General features: G+C 41.6%; 1 protein-coding gene across 4 annotated transcripts; it reads left to right on the top strand.

Annotated features, from left to right (window-relative positions):
- Nucleotides 1–484: 484 nt before the first annotated feature.
- On the top strand, nt 485–21,250 carry RCBTB1 (RCC1 and BTB domain containing protein 1). Of its 4 annotated transcripts, none has more exons than XM_042839015.1 (12): nt 485–592; nt 4,444–4,594; nt 5,015–5,165; nt 5,645–5,811; nt 8,193–8,351; nt 9,349–9,456; nt 9,980–10,122; nt 13,030–13,220; nt 15,667–15,793; nt 16,275–16,426; nt 17,207–17,337; nt 20,301–21,250. In XM_042839015.1, exons 2-12 carry the CDS (start codon nt 4,451–4,453, stop codon nt 20,439–20,441), a joined length of 1,614 nt encoding a protein of 537 aa, XP_042694949.1. In that variant the 5' UTR covers nt 485–592; nt 4,444–4,450; the 3' UTR covers nt 20,442–21,250. The 4 variants fall into 4 exon arrangements, with proteins under 4 accessions (XP_042694949.1, XP_042694951.1, XP_042694950.1 ...); XM_042839016.1 differs by lacking the exon at nt 485–592 and adding an exon at nt 643–817; XM_042839014.1 differs by lacking the exon at nt 485–592 and adding an exon at nt 643–831.
- Nucleotides 21,251–21,591: the final 341 nt, after the last annotated feature.

Here is a 21,591-nt window from a genome sequence, read left to right as displayed (position 1 = left end):
ACCCTGAGCACGGCCAGGAAAATAAGGAAACTTGAAGCAGCAGCAACCATTTCCTGGTAAGAGCCTCGTCAAACAACAGCAGGCTCTCTTGGGACAGCAGCTCTGCACTCTTCCCTTTCCTGGATCCTCCCCCACAGCTGTGTCCTGTCCTTGAGCTGCAGCTATAAACACGCAGCTGTAAAGACAGAAAACGTCAGTACTGAGTGAAAGCGGAGCGTGAACGCTGAACTAAACGCCTCTAAAACCCCCAACCCCGCCCCGCCCGCTCGCTCGCTGTCCCTCACTGCGCCGGGAAGGAAAAACAGACGGCGGTGACGTGCTCCACCCCTTGGAAGCAAAACACCAATAGGCGACGAGGAAGATGGTCACGTGACGGCAGGCGCGAACAGTCAAGCGGGAAGGGGGGTGGGGGGGAATAAGGGGGCGTGTCACGTGACGCATCGCCCTCCGTCCTCTTCTGGTCGCTGTCACGTGCGCCGTGCCGGCGCGCGCGCTGCCGTGGGGCGGCTGCAACGATCGTAACGGCCGTAACGGGCGCTGTGTGTGGAGGCGCCTCGGAGGGAGCAGTTCCGGAGGATGCGGCAGCGGCCGGGTGAGGAGCGTGAGGTGTCTGCGGCCCGGCCGGCTCTTCCCGCCCGCCGCTCCTTCGTCCGTGTGCTGTGAGGCTGCGGCTGTCACACAACGCTGCCCGGCGCCTCGCGAGCGTCTTCCTGCTTTTCTTTTCTTCAGTAAAGCATGTCTTCGCATTCAGGACCTTCTGCTCATCATTCCCTTTGTTGCCCGTTTCCTTAAGGCGCAGGTCGAGCACGCTGGAAAAGTGAGGCTCTGAAGGTTGTTTTCCTCGCTGGTCTCTATATCAGTAATTACTCTCTTTAGGTCTCGAGTCTCTTGTTTGGTAATCTGTAATGCTTTTTTTAAATGGGGGCAGTTTTGCCTCTTTGTGAAAGCGTCCTGCAGGCTGCTGGTAGGAGGTAAGGCGGGCTCTCTGTGTTGAAACTCAGGGGAACGTGTGGGAGAGCCTTTGGGGCAGAGAGGGGCTTAGAAAAGCAGCATTGGGGATGGAGAACTGATCTTTGCTGCCTTACTCCATGGGGCTCTGGGGCATTCTTATTTCTGTATGCATCTTGCTGGAATATAGGTGGGTTTTCAAGGGTGTCTTGTCCAGAGTGATTGGCTTCAGTGAGTTGTGCTAATGACTCAGCTTCTTACTGAAAAGGAAAATGCACGTTGTGACTGCGGCTGTAGCCTTGTTATGGTGGTTGAGTGGCTCGGTCATCCTAGTAAGGGGTTTTTTTTGTGTGATTAAAACAGCCTTGTGTTCAGTGGTGTCCACGTATGTGCTGGTTTTTGCTTGCATCTCTTTCAGCCAGCTGCTGAGCCAGGAGGACTGCTTGCCAGATTTTAGTCTTTCCCTGCACTGCTCTTAGAAAGGCATCCAAAAATAAGTCACCTGCACGCAGAGGTTTGAGCATATTGTCTCAGGCATCCTGTCTTATGTAAGGTCTGAGGAAGATAATAAGTTATGACGTGATTTCGGGGATGTGACATTTCTCCTTGCCACCAAAAAAGATGTCACAATAGAGTCACTTAGTTTGTGTATCCCGTCAGTGTCAGTAGCATGCATTGTTTCCATCTTCTCAGCACTGGAACTTGAGATTAAAAACCAAATGAGAGAAGATGTTGGGAGGACCACCCTCCTGTCTAGGAAACCTCTGTGTCAAGGGTTTGGCTGTTCTTTGATTGAGGGGTACTTAAAAGAGGATCAAGTTTGCCAATTGTTTCTTGTTTTTCTGAAACTGGATATTCTAGCTTTCGTATTCTCACTGCTGGTTGATTTCCCAGTAGGGGAAATGAAGGCCTCAGCCTGCTGTTTTTCTGTGCAGGAATAAGAATAAGCTGCAGTGTTGGATCCTGGGGAAGGAGTGACACAAACACACAACTGTTCTCAGATAATCCTTCCAGGGGGATAATCTCTGAAGAGTTAACTGAAGTTTTTTGTTCTGTTGACAAAGGGTACTGTTTTCCCAGTAGGATATTGTATTATTGTTCTGTACAGCATGGGTTTGCTCAGCTGAACTGTAAACTCCATAAAATTTTATCTAAAAGGATTTAAAACAATTTTGTAAACATTGTTTTCAGGGGCTTTGTCGTTTTGTTTTTTGTTAGACAGGGATTCATGTATGCATGCTGTGTATCGCTCGGAATCAGCCTGCTCATTGTTTCTGTAGAAGGCAGGCTAGTGAATGCATAGGCAGCAGTTCAGCACAGAATATTTGAAGGGCTTCTATCTCTGACAGCACTGGGCTTGTCTTGTTGTGAACAGCTCTAGGATTTTTTTTCCCTAATGCTGATGGTGCCTTTGAGTTTCATTTCTTGTCAGCGCAGTGTGAGGCCAGTTTGGTTTCCTTTTCGACAAGTCATCCTTTCTTGCTTATTTTTGGCATCCCTGAAATTTAAGCAGTCATCTTTGTTTCTGTTCCTGTTTGGCTGCTGATATTGTTGGGTAATCTCAAAGATGTCAAAGTAGTTAGAAGAGGGACGGCTGATATGAGCCCCCTCTCCTGGTTGGTTCTGCAGTGGTGGAATACTGGCATGGCATAAAGCAGCATGGTTGGTGTGGTGTTGTTTATCATGGGGTCATGAGGCAGAAATAAAGATAGTTAAGAGGAGTGGGGCGCAGTGTTTTGCAAAGCAATATCTACCAAAGCACCAAGTTTAATATTATGCCTTCTGTACTTACAAGCATTTCATATAACCTTGGAATGGCTTGGGTTGGAAGGGACCCGAGGATCATCACCCGCCTGCCACAAGCAGGGCCACCAACCCCCACATCTGGTACTAGACCAGGATTTCTCATATTCTTTTCTTAGAAACGTAGGCATTAAATGTAGATATTGATGTATACATGACGGGTATTCCTGGGAACTGCTGCTGTGTTGCATACAGAATCCAAGCAATGGCTTGTTAGCTGGTTGATGGAGACTTGAATTCCAGTACATTCGCTACTGCATTGCACTTAAAAACTTCCCATTAAGGTGCAGGTTTTGAGAGGTGTGTATTGTAGTGGGGTCCAGGCCTCTGTGATTATCAGCACGAGTAAACTTAGCTCTTTGCTTGTGTTGTACAGGAAGGTGAGTGAAGGACGCCGTGTCCCTCTGTGCCACTGCTTGCAGTGACATGTCTGAGGTCTTCTGGATGAGCCTTTCATTGCAAGATGTGCCCAGAAGAAACTCTGCTTGTGCCTTTTGCTCCTCATATTCAGCTAGCTCCAGGGCTGAAATGAATTCTAGGTTGTCATTGGAGAGAACCTGGCGTGCTACACATGTAGCGTAGTCTCTTGGTAGTGTCCAAGGACTCTTACTGGAAAGCTAGGAAAGTGGCTAAGGTTGTAAGGGAATCCATTTTTAGGTGGGGGGGGAAGAATGGTGCTTATGCCTAAGTTGGGCATTTCTGTGGGAAATAGCAGATAAATAGTTAAGAAAAAATCTTTTTCATGGCAAGTTTGCATTAAGTAGGGTAAATTAAGTAGGTGAAGTCAAGAATGGACTGAGTTGGAACTTGGTCTTCTCAAAAGAGCAAGACATCACTTCTTTTTTTTTAAGTGACCAATAACATGTAAGCATACTGCATTGCAGGATTCACTGCTGGTCTTAGATAGCACTTCTTCTGAAACTTTGCCTTGCTTGTCAGCACAGTTTTGAGAACCAAGCATGAGAAGCTAGAGTATCTAAAGCAGATAAAGGAGAGAACTAAGTATCAAGGATTTCCATGGAACTCTCCAATGAAAACTTTTTGGATCTCATGAGACTAGCTGATAACTGTGGGAATGGATCATAGATTGACAGTAGTAGAATCCCCCCAGGGTGTAAGCAATGGTATAATTTTTATGGGCAAGATTGAAGGCCTAAATGAGGTTTTGTTGGCTGGCAGCTTTGTTCTTAAGCTGGTGCGGTTATCCTGGGGAAACTGGGAAGCAGCAGCACGGTGTAAGGACATATATACAAGTGTGTGTTCACTGACAGGTGAATACAACATCTGTTATCCAAGCAACTGTTTCCAGCTTGTTTCCAACTAAGAAATGATGACAGTTTCACTTAATCAGCTTTTCTCCCACGTATCTCACTATTTAATGTACAAACCAGCAAGTTTGTCTTGTGGAATGGTGGATGTTTAGTAGTACCACATACAGTTTGCTTGTATACCTAGTTGAGAAAAGACCACTCTTCTAGTGTCCTACCCCAGTCATTTGCTGTTTGTTCACCTTACTACATAGGAATATAATGTAATACTTCCTATAGGATAGAATGTTATACTCTTGGACACACCAATTAGCACATCTTTTTTCTCATTTAAAGGACATGATTTTAGTACCTGTTAATAAAAGCATAAAATACACCTTTAGATAAGATTTTCTTAATTCTGACATTGTCATCTTGCTTGCAGTAAGTTCATGAGACACAGTAACACCATGGTGGATGTGGGAAAGTGGCCAATATTTACCTTGCTGTCACCTCAAGAAATAGCATCTATTCGGAAAGCGTGTGTGTTTGGTACATCAGCCAATGAAGCCATATACACTACACACAATGATGAGGTAAGGCCTTACTACAATGGAGCAGGTTTCGCAAGCCTGTGTAGACTATGATTTCTTTTCTTCTTTCACATCTTATAGAACTAGTAGGACTGAGTCCTCAGAAGTAGAGCTATAGCTGAGAGAATATGCTTTTACATGACAATACTGTCTTCCACTTTTGTGATTGTGTACTTTTTATAGTGCAGTTCCTGCAAATGAGAAGCCTGGCTTTCTGACCTACGCAGGTCTGAAGCATTCAGACTCATTAGTTAACTTCCCGAGTGCCCAGTGCTGACATTTGAATTTAACTGTGAGTGAAGTCTTTGACCCTCAAAAGTCCACAGCAAAGCTCTGCCCTGGCTTCATGAAGACCTGCATATCACCAAATCTGTGCACACCTGAGTGTAAGTCACTTGAAATTAGTCTTCCTCTGTTTTTCAGGTGTTTGTTTTTGGACTGAATTGCAGCAATTGTTTGGGAACTGGAGATAGTCAGAGCACAATAGTACCAAAGAAATTAGAAGCCTTGTGTGGGAAGAAGATTTCCAGTCTCAGTTATGGAAGTGGACCACACGTTCTACTTTGCACCGAAGGTAGGAAACGAGTGTTAAATATAGAAGGATAAGTTACAGATTTAAGTTCTGCTTATATTTAACAAGAGTGGTTTAGAGGACAGTTGTGTGAATCTGTTAATTGGATACTAATGCATTATTATGTGTATGCTAGGGGGTCTTCACTGATCTTAAGTGGAACCAAATGTATTCAGTGATACGTTTCCCTTGCACCTCCAGTGCGTGGTAACTGCAGAGTTTTATGGTATCAGTTGTGGCTTACTTGGTTTTACCTGTGTGCTTTCACCTATTTCCACTGTAATCTGGAGGTCATACCGTGTTATGTGTAGGGGTTGTACACAACATACATAATCTGTCAGCATCCAAGGGAATGTTGTACTAGTTTCAGTACTTCTTAGTTTCTTTTTACTGTCTTGTTGGCACTTTTCCAATCCTTAAAATTCTATCTTAATTTCCTCAATTTGTGGTAGGTTTATCATATTCTTCAATGTCTTTTGCAGATGGTGAAGTGTATGCTTGGGGACATAATGGCTACAGCCAGCTTGGGAATGGTGCGACCAATCAGGGCGTTACTCCTGTTCAAGTCTGCACAAATCTGTTACTAAAGAAAGTGATTGAAGTAGCTTGTGGCTCTCATCATTCCATGGCGTTATCGTTTGATGGGGACGTAAGTTGAAACCCGTTCAAATCTCTTAATTCCTTCTTGAAGTGGGAGGTGTAGGTGACCTTGCAGTCTGCAGTGGTTACAACTCGACCTTTTCTTTTGCTGCCTCAACCTAAGGTGTCCTTTACTTCAGAGCAGACCTGAAAATAGCTTCCCCACTACTTCCTGCCTTTCCCCCCCACTTCCTCCCCCGAAGAAAAGAAATAATAGTGTAATAAATGTTTCACAAGGAGGACACCAGGCAGCTGTACTGCTTACAGAGGGAAGACTCTTTGTGATGTGCAAAACTGGAGATTACTTGCTTTGCAATTCTGCTATTAAAGGTGTTTGTTGAGTTGTCACTGGTTAGCCTTCAGTCTGCTTCTTGCAGTCTTCATGATTTCCACTGTTGTTATGGAAAGAATGTTGCTTTGTACATCTCTGCACACTTGTGTGTGTAGCTGCTGAGCGAGCATCTGGTTCACGTGCCAAGTCTGCTTTATGCTGTTTGTTTCTGTGGCTTGAGGCTGTGTGTCATGGGAAACACATCCAATTATTCTCCGTTTAGTCAGATTTGACCAATGTGTGTGTGATTGGAGCTGCATTTTACTGCATGGAAGAAAGCTCGAGTCGACTCTGCCTAAAAAGAAACGAAACCACAAAAAGCACAAAGCTTTCTAGCGATGAAAATGGAAACTGCAGCTCTGTCCATCCCAGAAATCTGAGCACGTCTGAGTTATGGTTAATTATGGAGTCATAATGCTGCAGTTAACACAAAGGAGCTGAGGGTAGGAAAGAGACTGACTTAATTTAAGTGGAATGCATTATATCTCTGAAAGGAGAGCCTGTGCTTAGAAAAGATCTTTGTGCTGTCATGTTTGCTTGGATTAAACGATAGAATTTGATATGTAATTCTCTTCCACATGGGAAGGCAATAGTATTCATGTGTTAGCTTAACTCTTGGTGTCAGCTACTGTGTGGTAGCTGCCTGGGGTGACTGTGCTGTCTTTTGTAATAAACATAACGTGTTTGAAATCTCAGTGGAAGGGGGGAAACTTCTTTGTATTTCCCATGGAGCTGATGTTTGCAGCTGCCTAGCTGCTGTGGCTAGTTAATGTACTATAAACACATCCATAGTGTACCTTGCTGTAGCTTAGTCTGTGCTCTGAGGTTTTATCTGTTTCAGAATCAATTAAATTGAAAGCAATGAAATTTTTTAAGTGGAGTTTTAGTTACAGAAGGATTTGGCTGCAGGAAGCCTTGTGGCCTGATCTGAAGTTTTCAGAGAGGTGTTGGAGTTGGAAGTAACTCATGGAAATGCTTGGAATAATTCATTTGTACTGTTGGTTCAGTGTGAGCGTAATGCATTGCAAATAAAAATTGTGCAGAGATTTGTTAGATCAAAATATTCAGTAGGGATCAAAGATCCAAAAGCTACAAGTAACAATAAGCAAAAGACTAATGCTTTCTCCTCTCTTCAAATTAGCCATGATGTATGAGTAGTGGGTTTCTGTTGCTTTGTTCTGTTACTGATGTCTGACTCTTGGCTTGATGAACTTGCTCTATTCTTGGTTAACTGGCACCCTAGGGTGTGCAGATTTGACATAAGCTATCTCTGTCAGCATGCAGGTGGTTAGCATCTCCATAGTGAGTATTTCAAGAGGACAAACTTGTGAACTGTCTGGTTTATCAGAGAGCTGTCAAAAATAGTTCTATGCCAAGGGTGTAACTTCAGTAATAAATACAGCTTGGACATTCAGTTTCTTCAGTAAGTTTTATAGCAAACTACTTTCCTGTCTCTTGGACTTCCACATGAAAGAAGGCTTTACTAATATGTATATTAGCTGTGTGCCACTGGCAAACCTGAAACTGCTAGAAATGCTGTTTTTTGTTAATGCCACTGTGTAACAAGGTTGTGTTACTTGGACACGTGGCCTGATAAAACCAGCTGCCTTAACAACTCCTAGAAGAGTGAAAAAGAGGAATGATTATCTGGCTGTAACCTAGGTTATTGTTCTCTCAAGAGTACTGAACAGGGGGGACCTCTGTGTGTCTGGGAATCAAATCACTTTCACTTGAATTCATGTCTTTCCAACATCATGAAAAGCATGAAGTCCATTCATTCTGCTCTTCTGATCTGACTTCTACTTTAGGTGGAAGTACACGCCTTGTGCTGGCTGAAGTCAAATGCTCTGATTCTGTAGTAAAAAGCTGGAGAAGTGCTGTGTTCTTATTTGTGATGTCAGTTCTGTTGTTCATTAACTTAAAACAGATGAAAATTATCTTAAGCATTTTAGCTAATTGAATAGGTTGGTTTACCTGATCTTGGCTATCGTAAGATTAATATTTATTACTGCTATTAAGTATTAAACTACAACTTTGTTTATTTCTTCTTTTATGGACAGCTGTACGCTTGGGGCTATAACAACTGTGGGCAGGTTGGATCAGGATCTACAGCAAACCAGCCGACTCCTCGGAGAGTTTCAAACTGTTTGCAGGATAAAATGGTAGTTGGCATTGCTTGTGGTCAGACCTCCTCCATGGCTGTCGTGAACAACGGTGAGGTAAGCATTGCTGTGCTCATTCACTCTGTGTCAGTTACCCTGTCTTATGAGATTGAGGTCTGAGCATGGAATAAATGCTGATACAAAGTGCTCAAGTTACAAATGCTCAAGTGTGCTGTCTTTATGTAGGTGTTCCATCTTATGGCAAAAACTGCATTGAATTATGCCTTCATCCAGTCTGCATCTGCAGGAATGTGAACAGTTGTATTCAATATTTTCATCGTTTCAGTAGCTTCTTGATTAGAGTTTTAAAAACATGCACAATTAAATGGTTAATCTTTCTGCAGAAAGATGGAATGATCCTAGTTCTTGAATGTATTGCTGAATTACCAGCTCCAAAAAAATAAAAAAAAAAAAAAATCCCACAAAAATCCACCAAAGGAAGAATTTGATTGTTTCCCTAATATTGTGCAACAGTCCCATTTGGAATAAGAAGTTTACAATACTAACTTGCCTCTAAGTTTGAACTGTAACTTCAAGTTTACTTTGTCTCACTGTGTAACGTTTTCTTGTGAAAGGAGGGGCTGCAAAGGCCCTTGAGGTTGAGATGAGCTTCCATTTTGTCTTCGTCTGTCCACCATAATAAAACTAAAAGGAAAATTTGAGCTAAAACGGGGGCTTCATCTTAAGTGAATCCATTATATTAATCAGGAGGAAAGTATAGGAAAAGGAAATAGGAAAGTCAACAAAATATGTTAAAACTTCCTGTAAACCAAAATCTGTGTATTACAAAAGTGTTAGTACTTCAAAGAGATGTATTTTTGAACACAATAAAACTTAAGATGTAATACAGGACTGAAAAGCTGAATGCAGTCAGTTGTACAGTGTATTTAGTATCTGTCATCCTTCCCTGCATTCCTTTTGAAACAGTGTACAGATTTCTTTTAATAAGATATCCTTTTTGAACCTGTGCTTGATATTAAATCCGAAGAAACCGAGAATGTATATTCTGTATTTCTAGGAGGCTGGCTTACTGTTGTTTTCCTTTTGCCTTTAGGTTTATGGCTGGGGTTACAATGGTAATGGTCAGCTGGGTCTTGGAAACAATGGCAACCAACTAACGCCGTGCAGAGTGGCAGCATTACATGGTGTGTGTATACTCCAGGTATGTCTAATGCAGAAATGAGGGATGCTTTCGTGTTTCTAGCATCTGTTAAAACTGTATCTTTAGAGTCTTATTGCTGCTTCTGGATTTCACAGCTCTAATGCTGAATCTATGTGGTTCCTACAGATTGCATTAGGAGTATAAGAAGGGGTAGTTACTCCACAGAGTGCTTGCTTTTGCAAATGTGAATGCTTTACTTTTGGCTACTGTAGCTGAGTAGATTGTTGTAGATAAAAATGACGTTGTTATGGAGCTGTAGGAGTGAACTGCACTGGGCAAATACAAAAAGGGAAACAAGGGAACGAATATGTTCCAATTAGATTCTGTGTTGATATGCTAATTAGCCCTTCTAATGTGTTTTGTGCCAGCTTTAAGTACTGAGAAATAACACATTTTATTAGGTTGAAGATAGGTAGATAAAAGAATGCCTGAGGTGTTTAATGTCAGCTAGACTAAGGTAATGTGTGTGGTAATTTTGTTCTTGTTTCTTTTTTGTTTAGTAATAATGCTTATACATTTACAGATTGCCTGTGGCTATGCACACACTCTAGCACTAACAGACGAGGGTTTGCTCTATGCCTGGGGAGCTAACACTTATGGGCAGCTGGGAACTGGCAATAAAAGTAACCAGCTAAGCCCGCTGCAGATCATGATGGAGAAAGAAAGGTAATCTTTCTGAAGCTGTTCCCGTGTTGATATATTTGGGCATGTTATGTGGTCTGTAGCATTGGAAGCATGTGCATTTGGGGTTTTTATTCTGTTTTTATTGCCAGTGTTGAAAGCATGGTAACTCTTTCTATAGACTGAATGCTTTTTGCTCTCTCCAAAGATTATTGAAAGTAAACATTCTATACTTTCACAATGCTGAAAAAAATGACCAAGTGTTTGGCTTCTCTAAATGTGGTTCCTTTTAAAAAAAAAAAAAAAAAAAAAAAAAAAAAAAAAAAATTGGAGCTATGGAATAAATGAGCCAAACTTTTAAGCTGCATGGAGGCCTTCATTAAAGGGGAGGGGATGGTGGCAGGAAGGAGTGACAAGTGAGGGAAAATCAGTTTTGTGAAAGAGCTTTGGACAAGTGCCTTTGGACAGTGGTCAACTATGGAAACAGAACTCAGTTTACAAGCTTGCTAGAGCTGTGGCTAAATGCTCCTGCTTTTATCAGTGGTACCATTTAGCAATTTCTCAGATTTGTAAAGCATTGACCTTTGTCAGCACTCCTTCAGCACTCTTAGAATATTTGGGATGTAAGTCTTACAGCTCTTCTGCTGTTCACTTACAAACACGGACCTCACTCCCTTTCTCTGGAGCTGAGTATATACCTGAAGATAGTCTTAATTTAGTTTGAAAGCATCATGGTCTATAAATCCCTTAACTTGTGTTATCTCTTATGTTACAGTCTTCTTTTAACAAAGGAATACTCATGGCTGACTTTCTTTTCCTCCATTTGCATTGGAGTATAAAATATAGCTGAGGAGATGTCTGAACAGTCATTCTAAGAAGTCATTCCTATTTTTTTTCCTGTTTCTCACACTTTTCATTAAATGAAAAAGTGCACAATGCTGGGATTATTTAAGGGTTTTAAAAAGTTTGGAGGGGAGTTGGAATAAGGATAGAAACCAACACAGCAGGAACCACTGAGGTGAGGCTGGCTTGTCTGTGAAGGAACTGGCATAATGAAGCAAAGTGAAATATTTCATTTGGAGCTGAGAGCGAGTCCAGAGGAAGCCACAAAGGTGATCAGAGGCTAGGGCACCTCTCTGCTGAAGAGAGGTTGAGGGGAAAAAGGAGCAAGTAAACGTTCAAGTTGTGTCTGGAATCTAAGGGGGAGACAAGTCACTTGAACACACTCATCTTGCTTGACTTGACTCTCTTGGAAACAGTGCTCCAAGTGGGTGAGCTGCCATTTCCCATGAAGCATATTAATGCTTCTCCTGATCCTTTTGTTTATATGACTCTTCTGTCACACATAAAGTTGCTGACAATTCCTTGGATTACATTTTATGTTATTTTAAAGAATTTTGCCCATATAGCTTGTAAGGATCTTTTAGACTGAAGTTTGTGTTAGCTTGGAGGCAGTTTTGAAGATACATTAGTTGAATTTTTGTAAGTATACACTTACCATGTTGTACCAAACGTTTCCTACAAAAGTATTGTTTTATACTAAGCAAGCATATCACCTATTACCTGTATGTATACTGAAAGTTATTTTAGATCTTGGTCTTTAACGTTGAAAGAATTTTGTACCTAAAATGTATGTGGCCTAAAAAGCTGACTTATCAAGAATATTATTCTATAAAGGAATAAACACTTGGAGATGCATGCTTTTAGACTGGTTGTTATACATTTATTTGTCCCAGTTGGTCCGTGTTGGATTTTTTTAGTTTTGTTTTTTAAAGCAAGAAAAGCACAGAAACATAAAGTTCTCTGATGCTTTTTTAACATGGGGGAAGCCAGGAAAGCATAGCTTTCAGCTTTGAGCTTACCCTAGGACTTCCCCTGACTTTTGTTTGCTGTCTGGACAGAAGTGCTGAAAATATCCTTGGCAGTCCTTTCAATGGAAGTGTGATTCTTCTTGGTTCTCTAAATAGCAAGATAGGGATTCTGTGAGCAATGGGAGGAACAACACAGATGTGTGCATCAGTAGCACACTTAAGACTTTACTTAAAGGGCAGTGATAGCTCTTTAAGAATGAGGAGTTAAGTGTGTGTTCACTTTCAACAGCAGTGCTTCATTTGAGCAGGAAGTTGTTCCAAGCTGAGTTTCAGCATTAAGGGAAGGAAATGAGGGTGGTGAGGCACTGGTACAGGTTGTCTGGGAGCGGCGGATGCCCCATCTCTGCAGACACCCAAGGTCAGGCAGGAGGGGCTCTGAACACCTGATGGAGCTGTAGGTGTCCCTGTTCACTGCAGGGCAGTTGGACCTGGTGGCCTTTAAGGGTCCCTTCCAACTCAAATGATTCTGTAATTCTATGAAAATAACAGCAAAATGGGAAGCCAGAAACACAGGCAGCGGGTCAGATCTCTGTTTGCATAAGGGAGGTGGGGGGCAAGGATTAAAAGAGGGACAGAAATATTTCTCGAAGAAAAGGCTTACTGAAAAATACGTAGGATCTTAATTTGAGAGAATTTTCATGGCTGTTTTGAAAGTTCTGTGAAGTGCTCTATCATACCATAGTGGTATTATAACTTTCTGATCTGCTCACTGTCTGTAGGTTTGCGAGTTCCGTAAGCATTTATCACTGAGAATAAGTATCTGATGTGTATTGCTTTCAAAGGTGAGGGTGGGAAATACTGTTTTTCTTTATCTCCTTTCTATGATTATGGAAGAGATGGAGAAACGTCCAGTAAAACTGACAGCATCAAAGCAATGTCTGATTACAATAAGATCTACAAGTAATCTGAAAACATCAGTGCAGCTCTTAATTATCTGTTCAGGCAGGATCATGCTGGTGCAGGGCAAAGAAGCGCAGGAGTATCAGTATGTATCTTGCTCAGCTTTTATTTTGGTGCAGTGCTTAGAAGGTCACTCAGTTCCATACCTTGAAGTATCTGACAAGGTTTCTTCTGTTTGCAGGGTCGTGGAGATTGCAGCCTGCCACTCTGCTCACACTTCGGCTGCCAAGACGCAGAGCGGCCAGGTGTACATGTGGGGCCAGTGCCGCGGCCAGTCTGTGGTCCTTCCCCACCTCACTCACTTTGCCTGCACTGATGATGTGTTTGCTTGCTTTGCTACCCCTGCTGTTATGTGGCGTCTTCTCTCAGTAGGTGAGAACGAGCTCTGAGATGGCAGCCGGTGCTCGGAAAGCCGAATTGATTTAAGTACTGCTATGAAATTTGTTTCTGTGTTGTAACCTCTGTGCAGGCTTGTGGTTATTACTGCAGTGTACCGCTTCTGTTTCAGGATGGTTCTTGCTTTAAGGAGGACTGTCGATTTAAAACTAGTTCTCTCTAGGGGGTGGTGGTGGTGGTGTTTCTTTTGTTTCTCTTCCATCCTTCTACTGAAGGGAGTGGTCTGCTTCAGCCAAGGATCCAGAATGGGGTTAACAAGATTGTTTGCCAATAAACATCCAGAAATTGCCCTGTTTACACTGTGAAAACTGTGCATTTCGTATGTTTGAGCTTCAGCTCAGGATAGGGAATGGCTCCCGGATCAGTGAGCATTACTTAGCACTCTTAAAACTCTTTCTATTCGAAAGAATGCTCCTGAGTTTTGTTACTTTGGACTCTAATGACTTTGAATAGTATGCATTGCCTTTAGCTTTTCCTCCTTCATATTTACTCTTCTAGCTTGAATGGGAAAGAGCAAATCTCTTATGTTTCATGCTAGGAAAGCAAAAGTAACCTTTTCTCCAGACTTGTACTGTTACCTTTGCACGTTACACGTTATATTTGTCTTACCTGTAGACAGCCCTGTAAATGTTTGAGTCCCTCTCTCAACCTGGCTTCTCCACAATAACTTCTCATTTAGCACATTTTTGCACTTACAGTGGTCTGAATAACAGCATCTCATCTATAGAGGAAACTAAACAAGCTTACCAGAGACAGAAGATCAGCTTGGATTGATCAGTCTCTGGGCAAATCCCAGTCATGTTTTATCCCACTTCCTCAGTTTTCTAATCCTATGAAATATTTGTTATTCTTGCCTTTTGCAGTGGTCTGGTGGTTGTCCTGAACTGTATTTTCCTGGTAGTGAAGGCTCTAAATGGCACCTTCCCACTTCCAGTAACTTTAATTTTTAATTTTTATGAAGGGTATTTGGATGTTGTTCCTCTATTTTAATTCTTAACCTAATATTCCCAATTACTCAATATTTACATCAAAAACAGTAATTCTCTGAGCATTTTTAACCTCCATCCTGCGTATATTTTTCCTTCTCCACCTGTTTTATTCACATAGGCTCTGAAAACTTTTTTCTTTTCTCAGCTTTTTTCTTAGTGAGAGCTAACTCTGAATAAAGATTATGTTCTACTTCCAGTTATGATGGTTCTACCAAAGAAATAAGTCAGTCACTCAGGATTGACTGTACTGAAGTTCAAATCTGCAGCCTCTTTGAGGAATGGACTTAAGGTATCTGGGGTGAAAGTCCATCATCAGCGTAGCTTAAACTAAGCTGGTGACCTAGGAAAAAAATCACATGAGCAAGTGAAGGGTATTGGAGTGTGGTTTATTTAGCCCCAGTGAGATGTCAGCTCTGTGTATGATCCATGCAGAGTAAACTACAAGAGTTTAGGTTTTTTGGGGGACAGAAATATAACATATATATACTGTTACACATTTTAAACTGTCCCTAATTATGAAAAGTAGTTAGCATGTGGATGATCTATATGCAGTCCTGTGGGTTACTGGAGACAAGCTGCATCTTTTTGCAATGCAATTTTTTTTCCTTTCTTCTGTTTTCTCCTTCTTTGTACTTCTGAGATGCTTAAAATAATGAAGTTGAGTTATCTAAAAATTTAGAGTTCTTGCTTTACTCAGTCTTAGCCAGCTTGTGCTGCGTATGTTACTAGGATTTCTAGGGGTGAAGAACAGGACCTTTCTGAGGTCACTGCAGTAGACCTTAGTATTAAGAACTATCAAAGAGCTGTGATCTCACAGCTTTAACCCCCTTCCAAAGTTGCAAAGCTGTCTATCCTTTAAAGTACATACTGTATTCTCAGTACAGTCTCCCTTCTTGCAGCAGGTCTTGTGTTGTCATGATTGACTGAACTGAGTGTAACAGCATCACCAGTAGTTGATACTAGTGAGCTCTGGCAAAGAGTCAAACAACCTGCAGGCTGTTGCTGTACACAGTGTCTCTAGTGAGCTGTAGGTGGTGCAGATTGGCCAGAGATGAGTTTGCAGGCTGGTCTCTCTAGCTGTAATCCAGGTGTGAGTGCAGAGCAGAGCTGACCCAGCACTATTGCTAAGCTGCCAGAAGGCTGCTAATTTTACAGCTGGTCTGTGCACGGAGAGTGAGAAAGGAAGTCCTCCAGGTACTGGAGAATCTCCTTGGTGCTGGGTAATGAGCTGGAATGGGGACTGCTGACCATTGCTGCCTGCACCTTGTGGAGCAGTCCTTGCCACCAGAAAAGGGTAATAGATTCATTCATTCGAGCCCTGATACTGCCCTTGACGTTCAATGACTTCAGTGGCTAGCTTTAATTACAGTGATGTATGTGTTCTGGATAAGGTGCTTACACATGCTTTCTGTGTTTAAAAATTGTTTCTGCAGAGCAAGAAGATTTCTTAACAGTAGCAGAGTCTCTGAAGAAGGAGTTTGACAGCCCAGAAACCTCAGACCTAAAATTCCGAGTGGATGGAAAGTACATCCACGTTCATAAAGCTGTTCTAAAAATCAGGTAGTGCTTGTATTTCACAGCTCCTGTTTAAACAATAAAACCTTTTAGCGTTGCCTCTAAGGGGAGATGGGAAATAGGAGGGGTGATACCTTAAATCTGCAGTATATGCTACCTGTGTATCTGTAATCACTTTTAATGAAGTGACTGTAGAAGGCACTGAATCAAAACTCTGCCTTAAAACAGTCCATACTCATAGTTTTCATTAAGTCTATTTGTTGTTACCAGAATAATATATTTTGTTAAGCTAGTCTGATTGCAGTGTATACTGAAATGTTTCTGTAGCATAGCTTGAATTGGTTTTGTCTTGATGCATAACAGTGTACACTTTATTACAAAACAAAATCTGGACCACTGACTGATAAGATATGGTAACATATATGTGACTATTATAGAGGGCACCAAATACACACTTCAGAGAGGCTAGAATGTTTTATTCATTTGTTCATACAATAGTGTTCCAGATGGTGTCTTTGTCTCTTAGGTGTGAACACTTCAGAACCATGTTTCAGTCCTACTGGAATGAGGATATGAAGGAAGTGATAGAAGTAGACCAGTTTTCTTACCCTGTGTATCGTGCCTTTCTCGAGTACTTGTACACAGACAGTGTGGACCTTCCTCCTGAAGATGCAATAGGTATTGTTGTGGTCCAGTTCTGTTAGACAGCAGCATCCAGAGAAACTGAGGAAGGGCACGAAGAATAAATGTATTAATATAGATCCTTCTGGTCCTATGATGTGTTTTTTCTGGTGATTGATTGTGCTGCCTTTAAACAATCACTGTAGCAAATTTGCTACAGCAGAAGTAATGTGTGAAGCACTTGCACGTCTTACTGAATATAAGACAGGATAATACAAAAGGATTTGTCTGCGTGTAATAATGGAAACTTGGGTAGCAGAGCTAAGAACAAACTGACTCAAGCCTAGGTTTTTACAGCAGTACACTTATGCTCATGTGCTGGTTTTGCAACAGCTCCACTATCAAGCGTTTAGGTATGTGAATCAGTGGAACAGTTCACCTATTTATTGAGATTAGCAGGATTGTAGCATGTGGATAATAAAAGGCCTTTCTTTCTATCTGATGGTAAAATGCTTTTATAAAAGGGTATTTGCAAGAAGTGTGTCATAGCCACGTAGCACTGCACACAGAATGCAGATGCAGCCTGTACCATGGAGAATAAATGTATAGAGTCACAGAATGGCCTGGGTTGCAAAGGACCACAATGATCACCTATTTCAACCCCCTGCTATGTGCAGGGTCACCAACCAGCAGACCAGGCTGCCCAGAGCCACATCCAGCCTGGCCTTGAATGCCTGCAGGGATGGGGCATCCACAGCCTCCTTGGGCAATCTTGGGAAATTGTTGAAAGGGTGGAAATAATTGCATGTGACTAATGTGGTGGCATTTTAATTGCAGGGCTTTTGGACTTGGCTACTTCATACTGTGAAAATAGACTGAAAAGACTGTGTCAGCACATTATCAAGAGAGGGATTACTGTGGAAAATGCATTTTCATTGCTATCTGCTGCTGTCAGATATGATGCAGAGGTAAATTTCCAAAGTTCAATCTCTTAAACAGGTGGCTCCTTTCTGACCTAAACTGTGGAGGAAAGTAGTCAGTCATGTTTTCATATAAGCTAGCTCCAAATATCAGATAGCACTATCTGCCACTTGCAGGATTTGAGAATGTTGCCTTTGGAATTAAGAGCTTCATTGCAAATATGGTTTTTATATATATTTTTTGGATATGACTTGGCAGAGAGGTGTGGGTAGGGTGAGCTGGTACACAGATATCTAAAGATGACTGAAGTTGCAGGTAGAGAATTGGTATCTGTCAGTGTTTGCATTGCTTAGCTCATGGTGAAAGTCTAGAACAGTTTTCATGAATTATTGTTTCTGTGGGAGGGAAAAAAACCTCAAAAAAGAGAAGATAAAGACTAACTCTCAAATGAGAGAAGGGCTTAAAAACAAAACAAAAGTCACATTATGGAAAGAAACTCTTGTAGGTCTTGTAAGGTTGTGGGTTACACGTGATATCACGTGGTGGTAGGATCTGAGGAGTGGTTTATTTTCTGAGTTATTTTAACTACAGTCAAATACACTTTCTTTAAATTATGCTTATGAAATGGCAAGATTACAGCTGCTTTATGAACCTAATTAATTTTGAAGACTGACGAACAGCATGTGAAAAAGGAGGAAGGCCAGTAAAACATCCTGCAGAATGTCTGCATTAGGACATCACTGGTATGCAGCTTTGTCATGTAATCAGGAAGTATCCCTGGGCTTTCTTCAGTCCTTTGTGCTCTAAATAGTATCCATGCATCATATTTGCAGTTTAGTTTGTTTTTCACCTGCTATTTATATAGAGTTGGTTCTCAGTAAGTGAATTCTGTGCTGCTTCTTGCACTTGAGAGCTGTCAGTAGGCATGAAATGCCCTAACGCAGCTACTTCAGAGACTTCAGAGCCTTGTGGTGCATTGCTGGTTTGATGTACCTTAGTGAAGGGCTGCCTTAGAGTCTGAATTATGGCTTCAGCTCTGTGGTGATTAAAGGCTGTGTCAGTGCAAGTCATGGAAAACAGGAAGCTTTCTGTACTTTAGCCTTAGAAGGTTGGTTGTGGAATGGGTGCTCGGAGTGATTGATTCTGCCTGTAAGGGGAAGCTGGAAGTGAAGTGCAAGTTGATCCAAATGCTACATCAAGGAGAGAGTAGGCAATACTGAAGAGCTGCCTTGTTTAAAACAATAATTAAAGATGTATAGTAGTGGTAGATCAGAGTTTGAAATTGCTTGGGTGATGTCGTTCATTCAAGGGTCTGCGTGTCTGGAAGACAGCAGGTAAAAGGACTTCACTAATTTAAAGTGCTTTTAGGATGTGAAACTCCCCCATGCTTTTGAGGATTGAGTGACTGGATGAAGTGCTTAGAACTAGTTCAGGTCTTCCTTCTGAGGAAGGTTAAAACACTCAGTGGATGTACTTGTGTTTTTTTTTTCTTTTCACTTAAATCTGTATTAAGTACAGCTTGCTGGGAGTGCATCCATCCACAAATGAAATTCAGACTTTTTGATACAGAGTTTTGAATTTCCTGAAGTTTCTTAATAGTGAAAGAACACTGTTTGTTGTACACCTTATTGCATTGACTTGGTATATGAATTTTTAATAAAGCAGTGCAAAATACCGTGATGTGTATGATGTAATTTTGTTTGAAATGCTGGTTAATTCTGTTCTTAAAAACAAAACAAAACAACCCTCAGTGTTCAGTTCTAATAAGCTTGTCTTTTTTCATTGCACAGATGCCAAACAAGTCAAGATCTGCAGCTTCAGAAAGCCTGGTGTTAGGCCAGGATGCATTTCTGTATCAGTGTTGTGCCAAGAACTCGCTGGCACACAGTTGCCCTAGTTGTCACTGTTGACCTTAAGTGCAAATCTGAATGATAACCAGCCTGTCATACCTATGGTGGCTTAAAGAGCTGCGCACACTTGCTGTGCCTTGCTGCAGCACTCAGTCTGAGCTAAGGAGGAGGGGTGTGTTCTCATGTAGAAAGCACAGTTCCACAAGTTGGTGAAGCACTGAAGGAAGTGGAACAGAATGGGGAGCTGCTGTTCTGGAAGGGCTGTGACATATTCCTTAAAGCAGCTTTGCTCTGCACCACAAGGAATTGATTTCCTTCCTCCTCAAAGGAGAGCTGGAAACAAACAATGTGAGCGGGAAACCTTCTGTGCTCAGCATCACGTTGTCAGCTGCTGTCTTTTGTTTTTTAGACATCCTTTCTCTCTGACATCACATGGGTGCAATGGGGGGCTTTTCAAATCCTTAAATGGAAGGCTCTTCCAAGCAGTCTCAAATATCCAGAGCAAAACTTCTGCAAGAAATGCTGTATTGTGCCACAGTGTATCTTTATTTTTATTTGGGTCATCTGTGAAGCACTGTGTTACCTGGGTCTGTTTCTAATGAGCATGAGGTCTTCTGCTTAAACTCTGCTTTAATGTTGCCTGATACACACTTGCATTGAGCCTGGTGATGTGCAACTTGAAGGCTTTATATAATTAAGCAGGAAATTGAGCAGCCTTACACATAGGTCTGAGTTCATATTATGGAATGAAAGAGCTGAATTGCCTCCATCCACAGTCTTGGTTATGTTTTGCTATCCTAGCAATTCCTGTTGTTTGTACTGGGTTTTAGCAGGTGTCAGTAAATGTAAATAGACAGTTCATATGAAGAAACTTTAAAAGGTACAAAAAAATCAGATATTCTGAGGAATGTGACTCAGCTGTATAGGGAAAACCAAACCATGGCTGTTTTGTCCCCGTAACTGTGTTAGTGAGGGTAGAATCATTTTCTGACGTGTTTCTGTAGGGATGCTGGGAGGAGGGAGGAAAAGGTTGAAAGGTGCTGGATTAGTTTGTCTGGTTCTCTGCAGAAGTAAAGCTTAGAAAGGCATTTGTGCCCTACTGAATGTAAGCTGCTGTAATGGAAGAAAGATAATGAGGCTTTCCTTTTTTTTCTATTTAGGACTTAGAGGATTTCTGCTTTAAATTCTGTGTTAACCACTTGACCGAAGTGACACAAACGACAGCATTTTGGCAAATGGACGGACCCCTGCTGAAGGAATTCATTGCTAAAGCCAGTAAATGTGGAGCCTTTAAGAACTGAGTTGAGGCTGCAAGCGACGGGCGTCTGTAGGATGTTTTGCAGATGTAACAGGTCGGTGTAACTGCGCGGGTAAAAGTGGCACCTGGTGTCTCACAGCAGAAGCTGTGCAAGGCCACAGCAAAATGTGCTCTGTGCTCACAACTGAACTGCTGTAAAACTGTCAGGCAATGTACTTGCATGTAGCACATCTGGATGGAGGAACTAGCAGCAGAGCTCCTCACAAAGGAGAGAGTAAAGACTGCAGCATCCAAGAGGCACCAGGTGATGTTAAGGACTTTTAGGCTAGGAAATCCTGTTTCTAGCATTGCCTGTTAATATTTTAAATGTACTGTTTAAGGGCTCAGAGCCCCTGAATGAAGTCATTTAAATCATTAGCTCTCTGGGTTATAAAGAGCCAAAGGGCATGGATATCTTTTGTTGCAGTTGCATGATGTGAAATTGCTGGTTGCTGTGTGTAATTAACCAAGTGTATTCGGTGCTTAGAGAAGTGTGCAAAACCAGTGCATCCTCAGAGCTTGCAGAAGCAACTGACAAAGGTAACTCAGAAAAGAGGGGCTGCTAGCAGATCTAGTTTGAAGCCAAATTCTATATTTGGGTATAACTCAATATAAGTTGTAATGTATACTTTCTGTAATCTGCTTAAGTAATATTTATGACAGCTAATGGGAAGATTTCCCACTTTGACTTTAGTTAATTGGCTCCCCTAGTGGAAAAAAATACACTGTTCTGAAAGCATTTGTTTCATTTTTTTTCAGTTAAGTATTGTATAAATTTAAACTACGTGCAATAAAATTCTTTTTTTTAAATAACTCTTTACAAGCAAACTTCCTTGAAGAAAATGTCAAGCTTTGTGTTACGTTGCTACACCTAAGTTGATTTATTTAAAAAAAAAAAAAAAAAAAAAAAAAAAACCACAAAACCTCACAGATGATGTATTACTGAATGTTACTGACCTAACTGTGCTTGATGTGCACCTGTGACCTCCATTTCAGAAAGCCTGCAGTTTGTCTGTAGGTACCAGCACAGCACCTGGTGACTGCAGTCCATGTTGCTGATGTTTCCAGACAGGAAACACTGATGCTGTATCTTCACAGTGGCCACGTGCCACCTACTGTTTGTATCGTGTGCAATAAGGATGTTATTGTGCTGC

The sequence above is a fragment of the Centrocercus urophasianus genome, unplaced genomic scaffold (assembly GCF_019232065.1).
Source record: "Centrocercus urophasianus isolate 14NV4802_14NV808 unplaced genomic scaffold, USGS_Curo_1.0 seq_9, whole genome shotgun sequence".
Classification (NCBI taxonomy): domain Eukaryota; kingdom Metazoa; phylum Chordata; class Aves; order Galliformes; family Phasianidae; genus Centrocercus; species Centrocercus urophasianus.
The sequence above is the reverse complement of the archived record's forward strand: the minus strand, read 5'-3'. Positions and strand labels throughout refer to the sequence as shown.